This window comes from Amphibalanus amphitrite, unplaced genomic scaffold (assembly GCF_019059575.1).
Source record: "Amphibalanus amphitrite isolate SeventyFive unplaced genomic scaffold, NRLGWU_Aamphi_draft 000659F_arrow, whole genome shotgun sequence".
NCBI classification, from domain to species: Eukaryota; Metazoa; Arthropoda; class Thecostraca; order Balanomorpha; family Balanidae; genus Amphibalanus; species Amphibalanus amphitrite.
Window position 1 is genome coordinate 179,746 of NW_024882153.1, and position 18,681 is coordinate 198,426.

General features: G+C 53.7%; 2 protein-coding genes and 1 long non-coding RNA gene across 5 annotated transcripts in view; 1 reads left to right on the top strand and 2 right to left on the bottom strand.

Moving 5' to 3' along the window:
* The window catches only part of LOC122364149 (diphthine--ammonia ligase-like), a 33,071-nt gene extending 25,526 nt beyond the window's left edge, over positions 1-7,545 (bottom strand). Inside the window, exons 1-9 of one of the 3 annotated variants that reach the window (XM_043334276.1) lie at positions 7,280-7,517; positions 5,571-5,755; positions 5,274-5,347; positions 3,972-4,155; positions 3,296-3,387; positions 2,881-2,974; positions 2,419-2,653; positions 1,765-2,023; positions 1,585-1,609 (exon numbers count right to left, since the gene is read on the bottom strand). In XM_043334276.1, the coding sequence (XP_043190211.1) occupies positions 1,585-1,609; positions 1,765-2,023; positions 2,419-2,653; positions 2,881-2,974; positions 3,296-3,387; positions 3,972-4,155; positions 5,274-5,347; positions 5,571-5,755; positions 7,280-7,400 (1,269 nt within the window). In that variant the 5' untranslated portion in view covers positions 7,401-7,517. Of the gene's footprint in view, positions 1-1,584; positions 1,610-1,739; positions 2,024-2,418; positions 2,654-2,880; positions 2,975-3,295; positions 3,388-3,971; positions 4,156-5,273; positions 5,348-5,570; positions 5,756-7,279 lie in introns of all 3 variants that reach the window. The other 2 variants (XM_043334277.1, XM_043334275.1) reach the window with 2 other exon arrangements.
* Positions 7,546-7,642: 97 nt separating this feature from the next.
* Positions 7,643-10,325, top strand: LOC122364151. The gene is made up of 2 exons (XR_006253494.1): positions 7,643-8,179; positions 9,315-10,325. It is a non-coding gene; the product is annotated as an uncharacterized LOC122364151 (long non-coding RNA).
* A 1,110-nt stretch (positions 10,326-11,435) lies between these two features.
* LOC122364152 (CD82 antigen-like) overlaps positions 11,436-18,681 on the bottom strand; it is a 61,336-nt gene continuing 54,090 nt past the window's right edge. The window contains exons 3-5 of the mRNA XM_043334279.1: positions 14,694-14,825; positions 13,438-13,719; positions 11,436-13,195 (exon numbers count right to left, since the gene is read on the bottom strand). Of these exons, the coding sequence (XP_043190214.1) occupies positions 13,040-13,195; positions 13,438-13,719; positions 14,694-14,825 (570 nt within the window). The 3' untranslated portion in view covers positions 11,436-13,039. The remainder of the gene's footprint in view (positions 13,196-13,437; positions 13,720-14,693; positions 14,826-18,681) is intronic.

Here is an 18,681-nt window from a genome sequence, read left to right on the forward strand (position 1 = left end):
CCACACTGGGGGAGGGGTCAGTTATATCACACCGGGTCGATCATACCGGCCACGTATAGTACCTCACCACACTGGGGGACGGGTCAGTTATATCACACCGGGTCCAGGCCGATCATACCGGCCACGTATAGTACCTCACCACACTGGGGGAGGGTCAGTTATATCACACCGGGTCGATCATACCGGCCACGTATAGTACCTCACCACACTGGGGGACGGGTCAGTTATATCACACCGGGTCCAGGCCGATCATACCGGCCACGTATAGTACCTCACCACACTGGGGGAGGGGTCAGTTATATCACACCGGGTCGATCATACCGGCCACGTATAGTACCTCACCACACTGGGGGACGGGTCAGTTATATCACACCGGGTCCAGGCCGATCATACCGGCCACGTATAGTACCTCACCACACTGGGGGAGGGTCAGTTATATCACACCGGGTCCAGGCCGATCATACCGGCCACGTATAGTACCTCACCACACTGGGGGAGGGTCAGTTATATCACACCGGGACAGGCCGATCATACCGGCCACGTATAGTACCTCACCACACTGGGGGAGGGGTCAGTTATATCACACCGGGACAGGCCGATCATACCGGCCACGTATAGTACCTCACCACACTGGGGGAGGGTCGGTTATATCACACCGGGCCGATCATACCGGCCACGTATAGTACCTCACCACACTGGGGGAGGGTCAGTTATATGACACCGGGTCAGGCCGATCATACCGGCCACGTATAGTACCTCACCGCACTGGGAGAGGGGTCAGTTATATCACACCGGGTCCAGGCCGATCATACCGGCCACGTATAGTACCTCACCACACTGGGGGAGGGTCGGTTATATCACACCGGGACAGGCCGATCATACCGGCCACGTATAGTACCTCACCACACTGCAGGCAGGGGGGCGGTCGGTTACATATAACACCGGGACAGGCCGATCATACCGGCCACGTATAGTACCTCACCACACTGGGGACGGGTCAGTTATATCACACCGGGTCCAGGCCGATCATACCGGCCACGTATAGTACCTCACCACACTGGGGGAGGGTCAGTTATATCACACCGGGTCAGGCCGATCATACCGGCCACGTATAGTACCTCACCACACTGGGGGAGGGTCAGTTATATCACACCGGGACAGGCCGATCATACCGGCCACGTATAGTACCTCACCACACTGGGGGAGGGTCAGTTATATCACACCGGGACAGGCCGATCATACCGGCCACGTGAAGCACCTCACCGCTTCGTAGGAACAGGGGAGGGGTTCAAGTTTACATCACCACACTTAACTAGGGTCGGAACAGCTGTGAAAGGCGAAAGGATCAGTAAAACTGAAACTTGACACAGACCTATGCGGGTGTGAAGCATTATTATGTGGCAATTATCCAGCACACACCAGAATCTTATGCGTCCAGATTAACTGAGAAAATAAGTACGTAAGTGCTCGACTCGGACTATCCTCCCCTCAGCCCTAGTACTGTTCCATACCAGCATCTCACTTACCATCACGGACTGGCTGTAGGGCCCGATGTTGGGCCCAGTGGGACCCCCCCCTCCTTACCAGCACGGACTGGCTGTAGGGCCCGGTGTCCCCCCCCCCTCCTCACCAGCACGGACTGGCTGTAGGGCCCGATGTTGGGTCCAGTGGGACATCTCCCCCCCCCCCTTACCAGCACGGACTGGCTGTAGGGCCCGGTGTCCCCCCCCCCTCCTCACCATCACGGATTGGCTGTAGGGCCCGATGTTGGCCGGCGCCCAGTGCGACACACTCTGGACGTGCATGTGCCGTCGGTGGGCGGCCGCCGCTCGCAGTGCCGTCACCTCCAGTCGCACTTCAGAGCCGGCTGGCAGCGGCGCCTGCACGCACAGCCGCGCCGGCCGACTGCCGCCCAGACGGCGCACGTACTCAGAGTTCAGCGCGGCGTACCGGGACATCCGCGACACGAACAGCGCCACTGAGGTGAGGTCCGACACCGCCAGACCGCGCGACGACAGCGACTCTGAGGGGAGACAGCAGGTCAGGTCAGGTCAGACCGTGGAACGACAGTGTCTTTGAGGGAGGGTACAGGTCGGGTCAAGTCAGGTCAAGTTAGTCCAGACCGTGGGACGACAACATTTCTGAGGGAGGATACAACAGGTCAAGTTCAGACCGTGAGAGGACAGCATCTCTGGGACGGGGTACAGCAGGTGAGGTCAGGTCAGATCAGACCATGGGAGTACAGCGTCTCTGATGGAAGGGTTATACGACGGGTCACACACGATAAAGACAATGCAAGATGAAGATGTGAATATGAGCCAAATGATTCAGCGTACCATGAGTGCAGCTGTCTGCAATGTGCACATGCCTGAGAGCTTACTTTAAGTACGAGGCTGACCGTTCCCCGTCGAGACCCACCTGTGAGCGTGTCCAGGGCCGCCTCCATGCCGCTGCGTCCGCCGTCGGCCCGCCCCTCGATCGGCCCCACCCACACCCAACCGGCTGACTCGGCCACGGTCGGCTCCGGGACAGCGGTGGCGTCCTCTGACGGCGGGTCGGTGCTGCCATCTACCGGCGGCGGCGAGTCAAACAGCTCCGGCCGCTCACAGGTGGCGGGAAGGCCGGCTATCCGCTGCGCCTGGGTCAGATCACCCTGCCGGAAACGCAAATTTATTACACAATCCTAGGCCAGTTAGAGATGCAAAACACAAATAAACACAATTTCCGTATACACAAAACATAAGTTAAACTATTTCAATATGTTTCGATGTTGAAATAGCTTCGATGTTCGTTTTCATAAAAACGAATATCGGACAACTTGAATAATTTGTGTTATCATTCAAAGTACTCCGAGTGATCGCACTCCGCCCCTCCTCTCACCAGCTGTTTGTCCTCCAGATGAGTGCGGGTGAAGTTGAGGTAGGCCACGGGAGCGAACGCGTCGTCAGAGTGCGTTACCACCTCCTGTTCATCGCTGAAAGAAACGAACGATCATACACCAGTTAGGTATACATTGGGACAAGTATCAGGCATGCCTTCTCAAATGGATATTGAATGTGATTGAAGATTGAAGATCGAAGAAAAATTATTTCCCTATTTTGAAACATTACAGAAGGAGATAAGGACAGACATAAAACACACATTTGGGGTGCAAGAAATCGGACAGGCTCGAGAGATACGCATTAATCCTGACCGGTACTCTGTATTTTCCGAAGGTATGAAGGAATTATTGTCCAGAGAAATAATTGATGATTTTTAGTAAAAGCACGGCGGTGCTTGTGCACGACAAACTCACATAACTATCCTTTTCTTGAAGAGCGGACAGTCGAGTGTGAACGTTTCGTACTCTCCGCCCTCCCCGCATACGTTCAGGCCATACTTTCCTTTCTGAAAAACGGAGGAACACATATTCGGAACTGTTACTCTGCCAAAAGTAAGAATTGCCAACATCCATGTTAATCTTGAAAGCGATTTCCCGCAAAAGAAAAGGAATGTTTTACAAGATGTATCTGAAATTGGAACCAATCCCTAATAAGTTTATGTTATGTATAAGAGCGACCTTTAAATCGACAAACATATATTAAGCACTCAATAACTTACGCAAAAAAAAAACTGACGATAAAGTATCAGCGCCAGAGACAATTCAATCAAGACGTGATTGACAAGAAATTCACTTTGTCACAGATGAGCAGGGATAAAAAGTAATGGAGCATACCGACAACCATCCTCCCTCAGTATCCCCACATATCCCCCTGGGAGAGCTCAGCCCGACCCTTAGTACCCGCCCGGTCCCTCCGCCCGACCCCCGGTACCCGCCCGGTCCTTCCGCCCGACCCCCGGTACTCGCCCGATCTCTCGGCCCGATTCCCGGTACCCGCCTGGTCCCTTCGCCCGATCCCCGATACCCGCCCGGTCCCTCCGCCTGATCCCCGGTACCCGCCCGGTCCCTCCGCCGCCGCGGTGATGCCCACCATGCGCTCCATGTGCGGCCTGATCTGCTCCAGCGTCTGACCGAGGTGTCTGTCGGGCAGCAGACCCAGCGCGGCCACCTTCACCAGCACGGCGTGTACGCGACACGCGACCATCTCGGTCAGCAGCTCCGACTGGTCGCGGCGCCACAGGAACGACAGAGAGGTCAGACCCAGCCGCGAGCAGCTGTAACGGAGGGAGGCGGTCAGACCCAGCCGGGAGCAGCTGTAACGGAGGGGAGGGGTCAGTCGGGAGCAGCTGTAACCGATGGAGGTCAGACCCAGCCGCGAGCAGCTGTAACGGAGGGAGGTCAGACCCAGCCGGGAGCAGCTGTAACGAAACGACAGTAAGCTCAGACCCAGCCGGGAGCAGCTGTAACGTGGGGACAACGACGTCAGACCCAGCCGGGAGCAGCTGTAACCGAGGGCAGGGGGTCAGACCCAGCCGCGAGCAGCTGTAACGAAACGACAGTAAGCTCAGACCCTGCCGGGAACAGCTGTAACGCAGGGAGGCGGTCACTGGTCAGCCGCGGACGTCGTAACGGAGGGAGGGGTCAGATCCACCCGAGAGCAGCTGTAACGGGACAGAGGGGTCAGACCCAGCCGGGAGCCGCTGTAACGGAGGGAGGGGTCAGACCCTGCCGCGAGCAGCTGTGTCGGAGGAAGGGGTCAGACCCAGCCGGGAGCAGCTGTAACGGGACAGAGGTCAGACCCAGCCGGTAGCGCGGAGGGAGGCGGTCACTGGTCAGCCGGGAGCACCTTTAACCGAGCGAGGGGTCAGACCCAGAGGGGAGCGGCAGCATGATCACTCAAAGCTAATCGAGAACAAAATACAAATACTTTATCAGCGTCTTAAGCGGAACTACATATTTGTCAGGAACGACAGAGAGGTTAGACCCAGCCGCGAGCAGCTGTAACGGAGGGAGAAGAGGTCACTGGTCAGCCGGGAGAACCTTTAACCGAGGGGAGGGCTCAGAATTAGAGGGGAGCGGCAGCATGATCACCAAATAGTACGAGTTAGAGTATAGCATAACTCGTATAGCAGCTATGTGTTCACGGTTTTTCAAAGCTAATCGAGCACAAAATACAAATACTTTATCAGCGTCTAAAGCGGAACTACATATCATCCACTGTCTTCATTGGAGAAGTCGATATTCTGGAAGCTTGCATCTCTGGCAATCCACAGGCAGAAGTCATAACTACTTAACAGTATTGAAGCAAAAAAGGTCGAAAAAAGGTGAAACATTAAACGCCATAAGCCCAAAGTACATCGCCCAAGCCTTCCATCAGTTGTAATGTTCTTACACATTTTCAACGCGTACTCGTTGGTAGTCTGACAGAATGGCACCCACGGAGACCGCTTCAAAATCGAGCTCCTCCTGAAAACAGAGATAAAATATCGTGAGACATCCAGGGTTAAAACTTTGTATGAAGGAATACAAATTACAAAATGAAGTTTCCATCAGCTTTTATTTATCTACAAGCCATTTCAAAGAGAAGTGGGTCTGTGTGTGTTGTAGTTGGTGTCGACGAGTAAGTGTCGTGCGAACACCAGACCATGTGAGCATCAATCAAACCATACTGGTAGAATAAAGTGCATACCTTGATTTTGGAGAGCAGCCTGTGCAGATCCTCCACCTCGTCCCCCTCAGTGGGGCTGTACTCGCGGTCACTGGCACACGCAGAGCCCCGAATGGACGCCCGGTACAGAGGCAGCTCCATCGCCTCGGCATACAGAGCGATGGCATTGTGGCCCACAGTCTGGTACATGTAGCTGTCCATCTCATCTGTGTGAACATGAGATTCAAATGCATGTGAAATGTACAAACTATGTATGCTGACATGTAAAATTGCCATTCTGGACTGATGGCTGACATGATTGTGACATTGAGAAGGTGGTCACTGCCAAGACTGGAGAACTTTCATATAGGTACTGCGCTGGACGCCTGTGAAACCCTCTTGCGCCGAAATTCGGCGCGAGCAATTTTGCGTTGAATTTTCTGCATGATTTGCGCCGAAAACTGGGTGCCTACTTGTGCTAAAATTAGGCCATTTTTATTCAAAGCACATGTGCACATCTACCAATCAATGCTATATCAACCAGACAGAGCTTTCCGGGGCCTTGGACGCTCTCCCATGTTTGAGCGTCCGAATAAGTTTGTTTTTCCCACGGACGGAAACCCAATGTCTCAATACGCTTAGCCCACTGTAGCGTCGTGCAGTGAAACAAGACCGGAGCTGTAAGTTCCGGGGCCACAGAAATCGGCGGAGCGGTGTGTTCGACGCTGGCGGGAGCCAGCGAGGGCCGGGCAGCGGAACAGCACGTGCTCCGGCACATCAGCCTCTTCTCACGGCACACGGCGCACGGGACACGACGCAGTGCGAGCGACCCCCGTGGCCCGCCCTCATCTGGTGCACCGAAACGGTCCTCTCGGTCCTCTCCGGGGATAGGAAGCGGCAGCGTGCTCCCGAGAAGTGGCTTGAATAGCGACTCGGGACCATTGGTGCGAGGCCGCACAATGAACCGCCCTGGTCAGCGAGCGGGCGTTTGAGGGCAGGGCGGCCGCTTGTTTCGTCAGGTCGTCTGCGCTCTCATTCCCCTCGATACCGCAGTGAATAGGAACCCACTGCAGTATTGCTTTACGACACTCTGCGATGTTCAACAAGGTCTTCCATACATATCTCCACGCCAAGGGTTGAACCTGGCTAGTCGCTCCTCTGCCGAGTAGACTCAGGGGTGGCTCACCATTTCGAGAACGCGACGATCGGGGTGAGGACGTCTCGTCCCGAAATCTCTCCAGAACCGCCCGCAGGGCGAATCTGCAGCTAGAATGACCAGCATGCCGACCAAATTCGGTGGACGTCATTCGGTGTCCATCTTTCCCCAAAAAATTATGCGGTCGCCCTGTGCCAAAAAATTCAGCCACCGCCATGCGCTGAATTTGGCGCATGCGAAGATACCCCGTACATGCTCTGAAATTTTGGCCGCAATCCCATCACCATGACCACACCAGATATATTCGGCATGACATGTATTTTTTCCAGTTTGGGTCGAATTCACTTGAGACAGGGTTATGAAATTTTCAGGGAGTGACATGAGGAAACTGGAAGCTGTGTCAATATCAGCAGCTGCTTACTGACACAATCACGAAAACTCAATAAGGATACGACAACCATGAATATCCAAAATTTCCCATTTTGTCGAAAGGCTCAAAAACAAATACCTACTTGGGGTCCATGACCTAGACACTAGAGCACAATAATAATAAGTTAAAATAGGCACAAGAGAATCAAATTTAATGCATACCTACCATTAGCTGACTGTGGAGGATGCAGATTTGCCAGAGCGACCACAGCGTGCCCTTCCCGGACACACTGAATCATGTTGTAGCAACTATCCTTCCCGCCACTGACTAAAGCCACGACCCTCATATCTCAAGCAATATTACAGTATTTGCAATGTAAACCCCCAATTTCTTTCAATAACAAAAAAAGCTTGAAATACAAATATTTCTTCCCGCACTGTCTCTTGAAAGTTGAGCAACGTGACATTTGTTTACAAAATTTAGAACGAAACAATCGCGCCAGACTCGTCATGTTTGGTAGTAATAAATGGTAGCAGTTTCCCTTCATTCACTTCATAGCTAGTAAAGTAATTTTGCTTCATAGCACATCAGTTGGGCAAACTAGGCGGCGGGAATCAAAATATGGAGGCATCAAAATATTGATTCTAGTGGGCGGAGCTTTGACCATATATGGGCATAGAATCAATATTTTGATTCAATTTGGGACATTCCCACCTTCAGACGACCCGTTACGGCGGAAATAACCCCCATGACGGCGAGATTTTTTGACAAGTCAAAACAAAAAACTTCCCCGCTTCAATTTTTCGCTGCATGGCTATCAGCCGTTTGTCGCGCGTACCTTTACGAATGGCATAAAGATTTCGCCGCCATAATTCAACAAAAACGTGCTGATAAAACTTGCTCTGTTTATCATTAACGACGAGCCTTTGTATTTTTTTCATAATTTTGTCTAAAAGAAAATAAAAAATGCGTTATTTAGTTGTATAATTCATTTATAAGAAATATTCTTTTTCTTTGTATCTAGCCACGATTTCCGGTTCCCGCCATTTCGCGCCGGCGTCGTGGGTGTGTGGATGCAACGTAGTGCTCCCGGTTTTATTTTGTCTAAGCGACCTTTTCTGACGTGTAAGTAACAATGGATCATATTTTAAGATACTTTGAAGTGTGTTTTTCAATTTCAGGCATGTGATCTTAACGTTTCTTACCGAAAACTCGTTTTAAGAGATGGTTTTAGGAACATGGCGCGGTAGCGACGTCAGCGGCGCGGGACGCCTTCTCACTCTTCTATTGTCTTTTTAAGCTATATTTTTTTGAAAATGATGTCTTAGGTGTAGTATTTCAGTGAAATATGATGTCCTTTAAAAGTTACGGTATAAATTAGGTACAAGAAGCCTAATGTTTTGTCTCACCTGATAGAATTGTTGGGTGGACTCATGAAATGGGGGCAGTGCATGTCCAGTATTTTACATAATTTGGATGTTTTAGCCTCTGCTTGTGTCTCACTCACCCAATTGTTGCTACAACTTTAATTTGTAGCATTTAAATTTTTAATGGCAACTAGGTTATTGACTTGTTCCGAGTCAAGATTGAAAGGTCGTAGTGCATGTTCGTGTTTGCCTTATCTAAATAGTAGGTATGTATGCTTGGCTTGTAATTGCTTCGCCGATTTTTGCTACATATTTAATGATGCTTACTTTAAGTGTAACAAAAGCAAGTTGCTGAATGGTGTAAGCCATATTTACATTATGCGTGATCTTCAAGAAAATTATGTGTCTAATGTACGGCAGTCCAGGGAATGCTGGATAGTTAATTTTCAGGATTGTCCATGCCAAAGTTAATTTTAGAGGCCAGTTTTATCAACACAAATAGCTGCCTGCTGAAATTTTTTGCCTTAAGACTGTTTCACATATGGAGCGTTAACATGATGGGCACGTAAAAGGATAGGGCTGTACCGTTCATGCTCTGTATGTGAAGTAACTTTTAAACAAAAAAAAAAAAATCCAGCAGTCACCTATTTTTCTGTTGGTACAACTGGCCTCAGATCTACTTTTTTGGCAGAATTTATATAATTGCATGAGATGACAGTTGTTGGCGCACCTGGTGGCGTTCAGTGGAAATTTAAGTGACATTAAGTATTTAATTTTTTATTAAATACATTCTAAAATTAATAGTTGCTGAACAAGGGGAATAATAACACATATAGTTTCCTAATTTATTGTCCACAAATGTCCTAATTATTGTGTTCTGTTGTTTGCTGCAGGTCAACCAAGGATCAAACACTGGTCGTTGCGGGGATCGGCTTCAGAGGGCCAAGGATGGCGTCTTGAATCGCTGTTTAGTCGACAGGCAACTGTATGACGCCATCCCTGTCAACCAGAGCGTCGACTGAAGTAGGGCGGCGTTGCGCGGACCTGGCCGCACCCGACCAACCGGCGGAGTACCTGACTCGGGCTGGGCGGAGACTACCTACATCACGACCTTTTGAACTTTGATCTCGTGGCGAGAAACAATATGACGTAAGGAAGTGTGTATGTGGCTGGCGGGGCCGAGGGTGAAATGCGCCACGTGTTTATCCTGCCGGATGACGACAGCGTCACCAACCTGTCAAAGAACGAGCTGGTGCAGCGCGTGATGACTGCTATCTCGTCCCTAGAACCGGAGTAGAAAAACGTGCGCATAGCCCAGATGAAGCGAACCAAAACACAGACAGGACTGATAGCTTTTCGGTCGAGAATGTTCTGAAGATGCTGATCAGTAGACCAATTGGTGACCGTTTTCGGTGGTAATATGGGATCTTGTGGTGTTCCAAAGCGACCTGCTTTGGGTGTGGACATAAGTGGCTCAACCTGACAGGATTGATGTTTTAGGTAGCCGTGCTAATCATAAACCCTATATTGAGTGTATCTGTACAAATTTTGTTTATATTTATTTCATGTATTTGATTCGAAACCGAAAATTGCTGTTTGTAATTAGGCAACATCGAGACGTTGAGGTCATTCTCCAGACGTTTATTTGTTTTTTTCTCACCTGTCCGCGGTATGTCTTATTGGTTAGGTCTCAGTTTCAAATATTATTAACTGCATGTTTTGCAAATACGTAGCCATATTGAATAAGAGACGTGTCCTAAAAGTGAGTATTGCTTTGCATGGGATGTGAGCATCAACGACAGGGCTTTGTGATGGCAAATATGTGGCAATTGCAGGGATCGTTGTGAAATGTGTTATGAATATCATCGTATTATTTGCGAATGCAAATACATCCGTGTATCATATTTTCATTCAAATTGTGCAATTTGTGCAACGGGCTTGAGTATATTGTTCGGCGAAATATCTCCTACTGTACTCCACAGAAATGGGACGGGATACAGATGCGTAGAAACACATTCATGAACACGTGAAAGACGATAAGTTAACTTTTTTTTACTCAAAATCAATGCTACAAAGCAGGGATGTGGAGCCGTGAAAATGTCAGACGGCTTCGGCTCCGGAGGAAAAAATCGGCTCCAGCTCCGGCTCCGGCTCCGAGTAAAATGGTCGGGCTTCGGTTCCGGCTCCGACTCAGTACAACCCCTATACAAAGGTCAGCACGGCTCCCTTCACGCATTCCCTCGAAGGCTTGCAGCTTTGAGCAGGGAGCCAGGGTGAGTGCTGAAAATCCCTGGTCTACCGTGGGAATAAGGTCTAGAAAAAAATTACACGATCCTGTGCTGATAATATCTTAATGAATTTATTGAATTTGCATTATTTGCACACAAGAAACATCCCATAAATCAATTTAAAGGGTGAAGTACGTCTGCAGAAAGTCAGTTCGCAGAATCAATATATTGATAAACCAGCTGATTTCAGAATCAAAATAATGATTAGCCAGCTGTTTGCAGAATCAAAATATTGATTCTCGCCGGGATTAGCCGCCGTGATGAATCAATATCTTGATTATTTTCAAGACACTTTCCAAAACTAACCAAAGAGGTTAGGGCTATTGTTTCGTGCCTGGTGGGCAGCTTCAACGTTGCTCTTCATTTTGTGAAGAAACTATCTTGAAATTGTAGCCGGTTGCTGAAGAATTGACGTTTCTGTGATGGTCTGCACGTATGCCCATATATGGTCAAAGCTCCGCCCACTAGAATCAATATTTTGATGCCTCCATATTTTGATTCCCGCCGCCTAGTTTGCCCAACTGACATGCATTTCTGCAATCAAAATATAGCAGTGACAATTTCCTGGGCTGACCAAAGACTGAGCCGATCACTGCTGTTGATGGCCTTGCGCTGGCTATGCAAAGCCAGCTCATACAAAGACCATTCGATTAGATAAAAGGCTGAGCTACTGATTTGACCATCATCCACATGTCAGGCTCACGTCTTCACTCTCAATAAAAATCATTTCAAGCTGAACGACCGAACATCTTTATTTCTCATCCATGGGAAGATGAACATGGACAAAAAAACCAATCGGCGAAAATACAAAACTAGAAATACCAGCACTCCTGCCTGCTCCCTCCGGTCTGATGTATTTATTCGCCTATGTTGACTCGACTCGCACGTTCGACCCACTCGACTGGGACCACGGTCCAGTGGACCCCCAGAGTCCACGACACTGAGGACTACAGACGCGACCGTCCCGGCACGGACTCCAATTTACCCGCCCCTGCAGAGCCCACCCTACCCTGGAATTATCGTCCAGAGGTTAGACCCACATCAGAGACAAACAAAAAGACAGCTCCTAATCATTGTTGACAGTTGACATGCAAGTTGTCAAGGTACAGGAGATTCATTGTCGTATGCATTTCTACGAACGCAACTCAGAAGTCTGACGAACAGAAACGTCAAACGCATGCAAAAACAAAACACACTAGTCCACAGGAATCCGGATGAAGCGACAAGCGCCGCGCTATTTGGCGACATGAGTGCTTCAGCATTCCACAAAGCCCAGCAGGCGGCTGATTAAATATCCAGTAAATACTCGACCTCGCCATGGCCGTCCGCTGCTGAGTATGTAAGTGGTTCGGACAAGCTGAAGCCACATCAGAGCCGGTAAGTTCGCGACACAGCTACAGGCCTACAGCCCTCCAAGGATGACCAAAGAAGCCGACATCGCTCGCAGAATGACGCCGAATGGGCGGTACGTCTGTTCAGCTCCCACACGCGAGCAGCGAGCGGAATCGGGCCAATCAGTGTCTGAGGCCCGGCAGCGGCCACCAATCAGCGGCTGAGGCCGGGCAGCGGCGACCAATCATGGCAGCGTGCCGCTACCAATGCAGCCGCGGCATGGCCGCGCTCGACTGGTCCGCGACCAACTAGGCTCTAGAAGCGAGCTGTACGGGTATATGTACACAGACACGTACAGAGGCCCCAGTCACTCACACGCGCGCACGAGCACACGCCGTCGCCCAATGAAACGGAACGCTCTGTGCAAGACAAAAATATAAAGTGGCATCCAGTCGAAAACGGTCGCGGGCCCCACGCAGTGCTATCAGTGACATTCAGCATTCACAAAACGAATATAAGTACCTCCTGGTGCGTCGAACACAAAATAACAATAACCAAGCTCTGGCGGCGCGCACCGGTTGAGTGCGTCGGACATTGACCCCGCCGCAGAGGCGCCGCGCGACAATACAAAACTAGTGGCTATTTACACCCCCACACATACATACACACACACACTGATGGGCGCACAGCGAACGGTCGCCGGGCGAGGGCGCGCGCGGGTCCGCCCGGCGGCGGAGGCGCGCCCTACACACCGCTCGCTGAGGCCGCGGCCGCTGCGGGCCGCCCACTGACTGTGGCCGCCGGCCCGCCCCTTGTACTGACAGGTCCGCCGGGCCGAGACTCTGCCCTCGCTCCACACCCAGTCTCACACCACGGCGGCCAACGCGACTCCGGCCTCCGCACCAGACCTGCAGGGGCGCATACAGCGCCACCTGTATCGTACAACAGCCCGATGGTAGCGCCACCGAGAACGTGTCGCTCAGTGACGGTGGCGACACCTAGGCCTTGTACTCGTTCTCCGAGCGCATCACGGTGATGCAGAGACTGAGGGCGATCATAAGGGCCAGCACCTCGACCACCATGACGGAGGAGACGACGCTGATCAGCACCCAGACGTGGTCCTCGAGGAACTGTACCAGCGCGTCTCCGCAGCCCTGCCGAACGGAGGAGAAACAGACGGCGTCAGTAAAGACACTTGGGTGAAGGGCCTATGATTGGAAATACTCAGCAAGCGTCTTCTAACCACTGCTGAAGAAAATGGCACGACTCAGACTGGCTAGTAAAGCTGGTAAGCATATGCAAAGCCGATATCTAATAGCACCTTCTAGCATTAACACTGCTCCTCTGACCCGGCTCATTGCACCCGTTTGCCCACTGCCCCGCCCCGGCCACGCACCTGTTGGCTGATGACGCCGGTGACGGTGCCGGAGAGCGGCACCTGCACCGACGCCTGGCAGGCAGCGTCCTCCGGCTCGGTGGTGCAGCACGACTCGGGCACCTTGAACAGGCCCACGGCGCCGGCCACCGCGCCCGTGATGCCCGACACGCCCAGCTCGACGCCCGACTTGTTGGCGTCCCCGTTATTGTAGAACGACTTGGCCCAGTCTCGCGGTCCCTTGCCGCCGCAGCACTTGAGCTGAGACTGGATCACGTCCAGCGCCTCAGTGCGCGGCAGAACCTGGCGGACAAAAATTGAAGCTGTGGTTAGACATCGGGCGGTAGGTGGCAGCAGGGCGCAGCGCGATGAAAACGTGACATCGGAGCTGTCGGGACATCTTTTGAGCAGCGATCGTGGGAATTAGCCGGCTTACGACTGCCGCAAAAACTGCGATCTGCCGTGTTTTCCACGTCAGTGGTTGTCACCTGCAGAACATGACTCAGCCATTAGACGTGGGGAATATTGGACCAGCCCGCACTGACTGTCGGGTGAGCGCTGAACGCGCGGACTGGATCCGACCTCAATTCCAACGCACTGTTCCACCTTCCAAGGAACACTACAAGTGCAGCCTGGTGTCGACGACTGAAGAATCCGTAAAATTCACGATGCTGTAAATTTTTAAACATACCGGCGTGACCGACCCAAAATGTAAACATTCCGTAATTTTGTCCTAGCTTAGCACAAAAAGCACTCAACACGGTTCTTAGACACACATTAAAATAAAAAGTTTTTGGTTTCCCCTATCGTCACAACACCAATTGAAACCCACAATACTAAATCTGCGCTGTTTGTACTGTCGCTGAGCACACAAGACCTTGCCGCGCCCGACCAATGTCACGGCGGGCCCGTTATCGACCGGCTCCCCCTGTGACCCCGCCCCGGGCAATACCGCCGGGGGGGGGGGGGGCATCCAATGTCGGCCGAGTCTGACCAGTAGCGCGGCGTCTGTGACCCCCGCCCATCGCAATGCCTCCCCGGGGCATCCAAATGTCGACCGAGTCTGACCTTAGCATGGCGTCTGTGGCCCCGGACCGGCAAACGGAGCGCACCGCGTGACACCGACGCCCGGCATACCCACTGATGTCACGACACCATCTCCCCATCCACTGATGTCACCTGACTATCAGCTGGGCGACCCTAATCTCCCTGTGAGGCATGAAAACTGACTAAGGAATGTTCACCACTGCGTATACGGTGAAGTATCCATCACTCACCCTTCCGTAGTCGACGCGGACGGCGGCTGAAACGGTGTCCTTCAGCTCCTGGCGCAGCTTCTCGCGGTTCATGTGGATCCAGACGATGCTGGCGATCTCAGCCACGATGATCAGCAGGACCAGCGTGAAGAACTGCCGGGCGGCGAGGACCGGTCAGCGCGGGCAGGTCACCGCGGCGAAATGGGTAAAACAGGACCGGACAGCGGGCCAACGTCAACAGCGGCGAGATGGGAGAGGCACGTTTGACGCAGTGGTGTCATCAATCATAACACGGCTAGGTACGACAAAATACACATGGAGAAGCGCTAATTCGAAATAAATCCCAGCCAGGACTTAGGAGTGATGATCTAATGTTTATAGGTGATTATCAATGCTAATGAATGGCTTTCCTCAGCACCTCATTCACTCGGCGCCATTCCGCTCACAGAGCCAGGCATTACCGCTGGTCCTCGGCCATCCCCATTCCCTCTGCCGTCTGAAGCTCAGCACAGCGTGTCGGACGGGTCAGCCAAATAAACTGTGGATTCCGCCCGCCGCCCCCAGCCTCCGTTCCGCCCGCTCCAGCGCGGGGCACCGACCCGGCCCGGCCGGCGCCGCCCCTCCACCGGCTACCCTCCGGTGGTGGTCCTTCGCAGCGCCGCCGCTGACGTATTCATTTATGCACCGACCGCAGCCGAAAACAAACCGGTCACCCTGCGTGAGCCAGAGTGACCGCTGCGTGCGCTGCGGTCCTGTGGTCGGTCGGGCCGGCCGGGTGGCCGTCCGCGGATGCACGCGGGGCACGGGGGCTGCGGAGGAAGCCCTGGATAGGTCCACCCGGTCGGATGTTTACCCGGCCGTGCAGCGTCCGGGGACGTCCCGTCACTCGCCGGCCATCAGGCCCCTCGTGTCAACACGCCTTCAGCGCGCCCCATCGCTCACTGACTGCGGTGTCGGGGAGGAGGGTATTCGCGGCGCGTCATCCGTAAATAAACTGGACAGCGAAATGGGACCAAACAAAATTGCTCTGCAGCTTTCTGAATGAAATATCAAATATGGATACGCAATGAAAAGCGTTCCGAGAAAGCGCGATTCAAACCTGGGAGTAATAACAAATAGCTCAACAGAAGTTGTCGGCTTATCTGAGATACCTTGTCGCAAAGATCACCGATATTTATAATTTATATTGACATGGCATTGTCACAATTCACAAGCTGCGTGCAGGAGGAGCCGGCCCGATCACGGACTGGACGCCGGGCCAGCTCTGAGCCGACGGTCCCGGCCAGTGCAGTGACGCGGTGACGGCCGGTCAGCCGGTCACCGTGACTGCGCAGCACACAGCTCTGGAGGGACAGGGGACCCATACCTAATACCCATGGCCGCTGCGGGACGTATTCCCAGTCACGTATCACTGAGACTGTTTTCAGTATCACGTCACCGGCGAGTGCGGGGCCGACTGACTGACCTCGGTAGCTAGCACCCCCTCCCACTCGCCAGTTCTGTAGACTGTAACCGACCTGTGTCGAACTTATACCTCGCCCTCCGTTTCGGCACGATTTCCGTTCAAAGCCCTCCTGTTGCCGGCCCTCTGTGCGGTTCTGAGTCGAAGCCCCATCTCCTCTGCTCGCCCACCCTCGCTCTCTACTCTGATCCCTCACGCACCAGAGCTGAGACCGGCGACTGAGACCGGCGCGGCACAGCGGGTCACTGCCCCCGGCCACGGCGGGATCGGTAGGATGGGCGGTCTCCCACCCCAGCATGAGCGGCGCCCGGCCCGCGGTCGATCAAATGCCCATTCCCCGCCGCTGTTCCCTCGGGGCGGGGAGAACGGGCCCGTGCGCCACACACCCACACCCGATACCCGAGCTGAGGGGGGGGGGAGGGGCGACCGGAGGACGTCCGGTCCACGCACCGGAACCGTGCGGAATAGGGTAATTATCTAGTAAATAGCTCGTGGGAATTAAAATACGATAAAAATTTAAGATGAGACGGAACTAACAACGATATATCTTGGAAGAGTTCTCAGAAACCGAGCGCCGCCTGAGACATACGTGGGAACATTCAAAGTTCAAACCCAATCATTCCATTTCAGAGCGCGGGAGCAAAGCATCATCCCAACAACTCCAAGCCGGCGCGGCGGGAGGGGTCTAGTTGGAGAATGCGACAGCGAGAGGAAGCATTTCTGGCATCGTAAGTCGTAACTCGCGGCTCCCGAAGCGGAGCCGTCAGCGCCGGACCCCATCAGTCTCATCGTACGACGGCTACAGCGTGTCTGCCCGCCGGGCGTGTCGCTACCGACAGAAGACGGCGCGTTATCGGAGGGAGTGACGGCGAGCGGCGACGATGGAATCTCGTTCACGCACGCCTCGTCCCTCCTCGGTACTGGACCAGACGGACACCCCGTCACAGAGCTGTGTGGGGCAGGAGCAGAGAGGACCTCCTCAGTCCCGCTCCATGTGGACTGACTGTCGGATTGTCGGCGTGAACCGACGGTCCCGCTCAGTGTCGACCGACTGTCGGAGACGTTCCGGCGTGGGCCGACTGTCGGACAGCTCGCCCCCACCTCCTGTCAGCCCGTCCCGCGGCCGTCTCAGCCCGTCCCGCAGCCGTCTCAGCTCGTCCTCGTCCGTCCGGCAGCCGTCTCAGCCCGTCCGGCAGCCGTCTCGTCAGTCCGGCGGCCGTCTCAGCCCGTCCGGCAGCCGTCTCGTCAGTCCGGCGGCCGTCTCGTCCGTCCAGCAGCCGTCTCGTCCGTACGGCAGCCGTCTCAGCCCGTCCGGCAGCCGTCTCAGCCCGTCCGGCAGCCGTCTCGTCAGTCCGGCGGCCGTCTCGTCCGTCCCCCAGCCGTCTCAGCTCGTCCCGCAGCCGTCTCAGCTCGTCCGGCAGCCGCCTCAGCCCGTCCCGCGGCCGTGTCAGCTAGTCCAGCAGCCGTCTCAGTCCGTCCAGCAGCCGTCTCGTCCGTCCAGCAGCCGTCTCGTCCGTCCGGCGGCCGTCTCGTCCGTACGGCAGCCGTCTCAGCCCGTCCCGCGGCCGTGTCAGCTAGTCCAGCAGCCGTCTCAGTCCGTCCAGCAGCCGTCTCGTCCGTCCAGCAGCCGTCTCGTCCGTCCGGCGCCCGTCTCAGTCCGTCCAGCAGCCGTCTCGTCCGTCCGGCGCCCGTCTCAGTCCGTCCCGCGGACGTCTCAGCTCGTCCGGCGGCCGTCTCGTCAGTCCGGCAGCCGTCTCAGCCCGTCCGGCAGCCGTCTCGTCCGTCCGGCAGCTGACGGCCGGCCAAATGAAAACGGACGCCGCCACTCTGGCCTCAAACGGCGGCCGGACCGGCGTACACTCCAGCCAGCGGAAATGCCCGTATCGACGATACTAGAGGGGAAGCTGGGCGGACCGAAGGATCGTGCGAGGGAAAACAATACTATATCCGTCGGTCTCACCTCAATCCGCACGCCATACCTGACACTGCGCTCGACACCGTTCTCACTATACCGTGCGGTCTCGGGCGATTGTATCAGACACCGTACCTGAATACCCGACACCGTGCTCAGGCTCACTATGTATACTGTGAGGTGTCGGACGATTATGCCCGACACTAGAGATGTCAATCGGATACCAACTTTTTGGTATATGTACCGATACCAAACCGATACCAACTTGGTATTTGGTATTTGAATCGTAATGTGTTTGGTATTTTGTTGGTATCATCAATCATGAACCCTCACTAATGTATAAGAGGCTAAGAAATCGGTAAAAAAGTTGGTATTTCCCTCATTTTCCTAGTCGGTTTGGTTTCGGTATTTCGTCGCGGTTTTGGTTGGTATTTGGTTTGGTATCGGTATTCCGAATTTCCGTAATTGACATCACTACCCGACACCGTACCCGAATACCCGACACCGTCCCAAGTACCGTACCCGGCCGTCCGGCGTGCTGTGGCTGCGGCCGACAAATCACCTACACCGGCTAATGAGCTGGCTGCCGGCCGACCTCGCTAATGGATAGGCACGACCGCTGCCCTAATCAGGCG